At 39.1% G+C, this 7,355-nt stretch overlaps 1 protein-coding gene across 1 annotated transcript; it reads left to right on the top strand.

Moving 5' to 3' along the window:
• Positions 1-5,896: 5,896 nt before the first annotated feature.
• Positions 5,897-7,139, top strand: LOC122402840 (huntingtin-interacting protein 1-like). The gene is made up of 6 exons (XM_043405970.1): positions 5,897-6,136; positions 6,269-6,357; positions 6,470-6,608; positions 6,686-6,773; positions 6,841-6,929; positions 7,011-7,139. Exons 1-5 carry the CDS (start codon positions 5,897-5,899, stop codon positions 6,897-6,899), a joined length of 615 nt encoding a protein of 204 aa, XP_043261905.1. The 3' UTR covers positions 6,900-6,929; positions 7,011-7,139.
• The last annotated feature ends 216 nt before the right edge of the window (positions 7,140-7,355 follow it).

Raw genomic sequence — 7,355 nt, 5'->3', positions numbered from 1 at the left:
GAACCAAGGCAAGGGATGGAAGGAACGCTTCGAGGACATTCCCGTCGAGTTTATCGTGAAAGTTTTCGCCAGTTGTCCAACGAGGATAAGGACAAAATCCAGAGATCCCGGCCGGCGACAATCACGACTTCCCCAGACGATATCCTACGATCGTAATATAGTGCCGTCGATTCTACCGGCGAGAGGATGGCCGCGAGATACCGCCCTCTCCCTGTTTCCTGCTTTTACCATTTACTCTTGGTTAGATTTTGTACGACCGTTCAGGGTAACAGATGTTACGTCGGAACTGATTTATGGATCATTTTGATTACCATTAATGTCATACACCACCACCCGGTAATAGAAGTCTGCGTGTGTCTACAAATTCGGAATTTACAAAAACATTACCCTTCGATCCTGTAGATAGAAGAGACAGAAATTTCAATTAATTATAGTCGTAACTCGAAAGAGTGCTAAATTCGAATTCTAGTGTGAACAGATAAAAAAACAAAAAACAATGCATACACTTAACAAAGACTCCCCCCCCCGATGATATTTATTTTAACTATTTACTTATTTAACGATTTATTTGTAAAGTCTGGCGAGTTTAGTCTAATCGGTAAGTAGTATCCACTGTTTAACAATTCAGTAAAGTTTAAGTTTAGTAACTCTAGTACCCACTGCTTAACAATTACGCTTACGTTTCGGATCGTTATTTTGCTGAAATGTAGAACAAAGAAACTAAGAAACTAAGAAACTAAGAAACAATGAAACTAAGAAACTAAGAAACTAAGAAACAAGAAACTAAGAAGCTAAGAACTAAGAAACTAAGAAACTGAGAAACTATGAAACTAAGAAACTAAGGAACTAGTAATTACTCTTTACGTTTAGTTTATCGAAATGTTCATTCATAACACTTTCTTATTCCTTGGAAAGTAATTGTAAAATCGTAATAGCCGAGTGTTAGCAGCGTAATTTGCTTGTGTCAAGTAAGTTTATTAAATTGTATCGTCGCGTATCGTTTCTAGCGTATCATTCTACGACAGTCGGAATAAACCACTGATTGTGAGACAAGGAACACGTGTCGTACTGATATTCGATATTCCCGTTATCCCTACGCATCCCTATAATATTGTAGGGAGCATGAGTAACTCCATAGTTACTCCCGCAGATGGCGCGATTGGCGCCGATGCCAACCGTTGAGAGAGACCGGGATGCTATAGGGAATTTGTCCCTAGGTACTCCCTGGGGCCTCGAGAGACAAGAGAGAATCAGGAGGTATTCCCCGAGCAAGCCTGACAGACGGTCCAATAATATTATGTGTTTTTATGTATTCATGTATCACTGTTACGTTAATGATTTCAGTTAGTGCATCATTAAAGAATACACCGTCAAATTGTCACTATACCTATCTCTTCTTCCTGTAGCCTCCATTGCAGCTATAATCTCCTTGCATGGAGCCATACACTCCATTTTCCTCGAGTTTAAAGAACAGGGTCAAAACAGACCCGTAGAACAGAATAGACCCGCAGAACAGGGTCAAAACAGACCCGCAGAACAGGGTCAAAACAGACCCGTAGAATAGACGAGACCCGCAGAACAGGGTCAAAAGAGACCCGTTGTAAAGGGTCAGAACAGACCCGTAGAACAGAATAGACCCGCAGAACAGGGTCAAAAGAGACCCGTTGTAAAGGGTCAGAACAGACCCGTAGAACAGAATAGACCCGCAGAACAGGGTCAAAAGAGACCCGTAGAATAGAATATACCCGCACAACAGGGTCAAAAGAGACCCGTTGTAAAGGGTCAGAACAGACCCGTAGAATAGAATAGACCCGCAGAACAGGGTCAAAAGAGACCCGTTGTAAAGGGTCAGAACAGACCCGTAGAACAGAATAGACCCGCAGAACAGGGTCAAAAGAGACCCGTAGAATAGAATATACCCGCACAACAGGGTCAAAAGAGACCCGTTGTAAAGGGTCAGAACAGACCCGTAGAATAGAATAGACCCGCAGAACAGGGTCAAAACAGATCCGTAGAATAGAATATACCCGCACAACAGGGTCAAAAGAGACCCGTTGTAAAGGGTCAGAACAGACCCGTAGAATAGAATAGACCCGCAGAACAGGGTCAAAAGAGACCCGTCGTAAAGGGTCAGAACAGACCCGTAGAATAAAAGAGACCCGCAGAACAGGGTCAAAAGAGACCCGTCGTAAAGGGTCAGAACAGACCCGTAGAATAAAATAGACCCGCAGAACGGGGTCAAAAGAGACCCGTTGTAAAGGGTCAGAACAGACCCGTAGAATAGGGTCAAAATAGACCCGGGACTAACTAACTACTTCCTGATTTCTTATCTAAAATAGTCACTTTTGGTTATCAGGTAATATCAGGTTTTGTAAATCAGGTAATGAAGTAACATAATTAAATCGAAATTAAGGGATAAAATAATAGTAAAACAGTAAAATCACACAACAGGATGTAACAGGGAAAAGATAGTAGTAGTAGTAGTAATAGTATGTGCAATCGGCCGTATATAAATGTAACAAATAGACTACGATACAATACAAGTCACAGTTATTTTAGTTATTTTCTCTCATTATGATTCAGGTCAGGATTCTTTACCGTTATACAGTTTACTGATATGGAAACGCTTTCGTCTTTCTCACTAATAAAATATTATATAATATAATAATAGCATATACTCTACACTCCATATTTTTACAGTTATACCCTACAGCTTAGGGGTTTTTCTACATTTACATGTACTTGTCACTAAAGATATGGGCTATGACACCAAAGATACGGGATAAGCTAAAACATTACTCTACAGTCTAGTCTAGTTTATTTTATCTTACTTTATTTTATTTTATATTTCTTCTAGTCTTTCTTATTTTCATTTTATTCGTACTTTATTTTATTTCATATATTTTACTATACATGTTACTCTACTCTTATTCTATTATTATTTTTATATTTTCTATCTAAGTAAATCTGATACTATAACAAAACTGGTAGTACCTTCACTTTCAATTATTTTGATTTTATGTTTACATATTATATTTGAATTCATGCTGGAGCAGATGAATCATCTTCCAAGCTTGTGCTGCTGTCACTATAACTATCTCTTCTTCCTATAGCCTCCATTGCAGCTATAATCTCCTTGCATGGAGACATACTCTCCATTTTCCTCGAGTTTAAAGAACAGGGTCAAAACAGACCCGTAGAATGGAATAGACCCGCAGAACAGGGTCAAAAGAGACCCGTTGTAAAGGGTCAGAACAGACCCGTAGAACAGAATAGACCCGCAGAACAGGGTCAAAAGAGACCCGTTGTAAAGGGTCAAAACAGACCCGTAGAACAGAATAGACCCGCAGAACAGGGTCAAAAGAGACCCGTTGTAAAGGGTCAGAACAGACCCGTAGAACAGAATAGACCCGCAGAACAGGGTCAAAAGAGACCCGTAGAATAGAATATACCCGCACAACAGGGTCAAAAGAGACCCGTTGTAAAGGGTCAGAACAGACCCGTAGAATAGAATAGACCCGCAGAACAGGGTCAAAAGAGACCCGTTGTAAAGGGTCAGAACAGACCCGTAGAATAGAATAGACCCGCATAACAGGGTCAAAAGACACCCGTTGTTAAGGGTCAGAACAGACCCGTAGAACAGAATAGACCCGCAGAACAGGGTCAAAAGAGACCCGTAGAATAGAATATACCCGCACAACAGGGTCAAAAGAGACCCGTTGTAAAGGGTCAGAACAGACCCGTAGAATAGAATAGACCCGCAGAACAGGGTCAAAAGAGACCCGTTGTAAAGGGTCAGAACAGACCCGTAGAACAGAATAGACCCGCAGAACAGAGTCAAAAGAGACCCGTTGTAAAGGGTCAAACAAAACAGACCCGTTGTAAAAGGTCAAAACAGACCCATAGAACAGAATAGACCCGCAGAACAGGGTCAAAACAGACCCGTAGAATAGAATATACCCGCACAACAGGGTCAAAAGAGACCCGTTGTAAAGGGTCAGAACAGACCCGTAGAATAGAATAGACCCGCAGAACAGGGTCAAAAGAGACCCGTTGTAAAGGGTCAGAACAGACCCGTAGAATAGGGTCAAAATAGACCCGGGACTAACTAACTACTTCCTGATTTCTTATCTAAAATAGTCACTTTTGGTTATCAGGTAATATCAGATTTTGTAAATCAGGTAATGAAGTAACATAATTAAATCGAAATCAAGGGATAAAATAATAGTAAAACAGTAAAATCACACAACAGGATGTAACAGGGAAAAGATAGTAGTAGTAGTAGTAGTAATAGTATGTGCAATCGGCCGTATATAAATGTAACAAATAGACTACGATACAATACAAGTCACAGTTATTTTAGTTATTTTCTCTCATTATGAATCAGGTCAGGATTCTTTACCGTTATACAGTTTACTGATATGGAAACGCTTTCGTCTTTCTCACTAATAAAATATTATATAATATAATAATAGCATATACTCTACACTCCATATTTTTACAGTTATACCCTACAGCTTAGGGGTTTTTCTACATTTACATGTACTTGTCACTAAAGATATGGGCTATGACACCAAAGATACGGGATAAGCTAAAACATTACTCTACAGTCTAGTCTAGTTTATTTTATCTTACTTTATTCTATTTCAATATTTCTTCTAGTCTTTCTTATTTTTCATTTTATTGTACTTTATTTTATATATTTTACTATACAGTTTCCCCTATTTTTATTTTATATTTTATTTTTAAGTAAACCTGATACTATAACAAAATTGGTAGTACCTTTTCTTTCATCTATTTTGATTTTATGTTTACATATTATATTTGAATTCATGCTGGAGCAGATGAATCATCTTCCAAGCTTGTGCTGCTGTCACTATACCTATCTCTTCTTCCTATAGCCTCCATTGCAGCTATAATCTCCTTGCATGGAGACATACTCTCCATTTTCCTCGAGTTTAAAGAACAGGGTCAAAACAGACCCGTAGAAAAGGGTCAAAACAGACCCGTAGAATGGAATAGACCCGCAGAACAGGGTCAAAAGAGACCCGTTGTAAAGGGTCAGAACAGACCCGTAGAATGGAATAGACCCGCAGAACAGGGCCAAAAGAGACCCGTTGTAAAGGGTCAAAACAGACCCGTAGAATAGAATAGACCCGCAGAACAGGGTCAAAAAAGACCCGCCGAACAGGGTCAAAAGAGACCCGTAGAACAGAATAGACCCGCAGAACAGGGTCAAAAGAGACCCGTTGTAAAGGGTCAAAACTGACCCGTAGAATAGAATAAACCCGCAGAACAGGGTCAAAACAGACCCGCAGAACAGGGACAAAATAGACCCCTAGAAAAGGGTCAAAATAGACCCTTAGGGTCGATATAGACCCCTAGAACAGGGTCAAAATAGACCCGTAGAGCAGGGTCGAAATAGACCCTTAGAACCGGGTCAAAATAGACCCTTTGGGTCGAAATAGACCCGTAGAACAGGGTCAAAATAGACCCCTACAAGTTTACTGTATATCGATATACACGTGTCAAGACGACATCTACCACAAAACGCCCAAGTTTGTCGAGAAACAATTCACCCCTTTGCACCCTAGACGGCGCCTCTATTAATTTAGATCGAAAACTAATCTCATAATATGTCAGTAATTTTCGATAAAGGACGGTGGCTTTTGTTTTTTTACAAATTGTAACCCCCAAAGACCCAACACCTCAAGCTAGGGGATTTAGGTCCGGGGGAGTTAGGCCTGTGGCGTCGCCTCCCATGCTCGCCACCAGAGGTGTCCAGAGGAGTCGCGCTCTGACAAGCGATCGATTATGTGTTTTGATGTATTCATGTATCAGGGTTACGTTAATGATTTCAGTTAGTGCATCATTGAAGAATACACCGTCAAATTGTATGACCGTCAGTGGACAATGTCGACCGGCTCCACTAATTCCGTGCGTTCTAGACACGTCGCAGTTATACGATTATTGTGTGAAAATTCTGTTGAAACTTGATAACACACTACCAGCGGACACTTTAGCCGGCCATCGTGACCGATTTTCGAAACAATTCTATGAACCGAAGAAGTTGTACAACACCGTAAAACAAAGACAGTATTTTAAGCATGTTATAACGACGCCTGCGTTACCCGAGGTAAGATTTTTGGAATTAAATTTATTTTTAAACAGAATTTAGTGATTCGAAGGAATGGTTTCTACCATAAAATGCTCATAAAAGCTGTTAAATTTCTTTATCGATTTACCCCATGTATAATGTTTATCGAAAAATCCACCAAACTTTTTGATACAATCCGAGTTACGAACGTACGCGACGCCAAGGGTGGTATCGCCACCAGAAGAATCTTTAGCGGAAAGGTAAACTTAAATAAAGTGCGAATAGAAAATGTTCATACTAATTAGAAAAATGATCGCTTATTACTCTTACGCGATAGAAGATTATTAATTGTTCCGAACATATGTATTTTAGAGAAAGTCCCATCGATCATTTACAGCAAGAAAATAGTCGTCAGAGACAAGAATCGCATCATCTACCGATGGATCATCAACGAATCATGGAAGAGCTTCAGAGTCGTGTCATGCAACTTGAATCGGGTTTGCTTATTAAGGTAAAAACGTTTTAATTAATCATTAACATTATGGTTTAGAAAAACAGTCTATGTAACAAGTTGTTTTTATTTTTTAGCGCAATGAAATTGAAGAAGAAAAACAGGTAAATGAGGACTCTCTTAAACAAAAAGCAGACACGATGGCGAAAGTTGATGAAAGCGAAGGTTGGTGCATACATACGTGTACATTTATATCGCAATCTAATATAACTTCTCTGTTATGTTTTTGTAGAAAAGTATTTTGTTTTGGAAGAGAAATTTCAGAAATTGAAAGATGTATATGCAAAATGAAGAGAAGAACATATCAGTTTAATCAGGAAGGTAGGAATATTGTAATTTTCATAGTTTTTAATATCATAAGAAAATATTCATGCTCGTTATGTGTATCCTCGTATGTAACAGAAAGCCGAAGTGGAGAAACAAATTGGGTTATTAAAAATGTCAGAAGAAAAATCGGAACGTCGAACCGTTTTTAGAGTTAATAGAAGGTGAAGATATAACTGAACAGGAAGCTCGAAAAGCTATCGAAGGACAAGAGGATTTGGACGATATAAAAGAAGAAGTAAATACCACGAAAGGTGAAAATTTGGTTAATACCTTTCTTTTACTAGATTTACGGTTATATTTTATTTTTATTTCGTTCCGGTAAAAGTGTAATATTTTAGGCGTTGATTAGCAAAAATGATTTTATAACTTGTAAAAAAACGGCTTTAGGGTCAAAATAGACCCGCAGAACAGGGTCAAAAC

The sequence above is a fragment of the Colletes gigas genome, unplaced genomic scaffold (genome assembly GCF_013123115.1).
Source record: "Colletes gigas isolate AHSC1104 unplaced genomic scaffold, ASM1312311v1 Colletes_gigas_Sc00040, whole genome shotgun sequence".
NCBI classification, from domain to species: domain Eukaryota; kingdom Metazoa; phylum Arthropoda; class Insecta; order Hymenoptera; family Colletidae; genus Colletes; species Colletes gigas.
The sequence above is the reverse complement of the archived record's forward strand: the minus strand, read 5'-3'. Positions and strand labels throughout refer to the sequence as shown.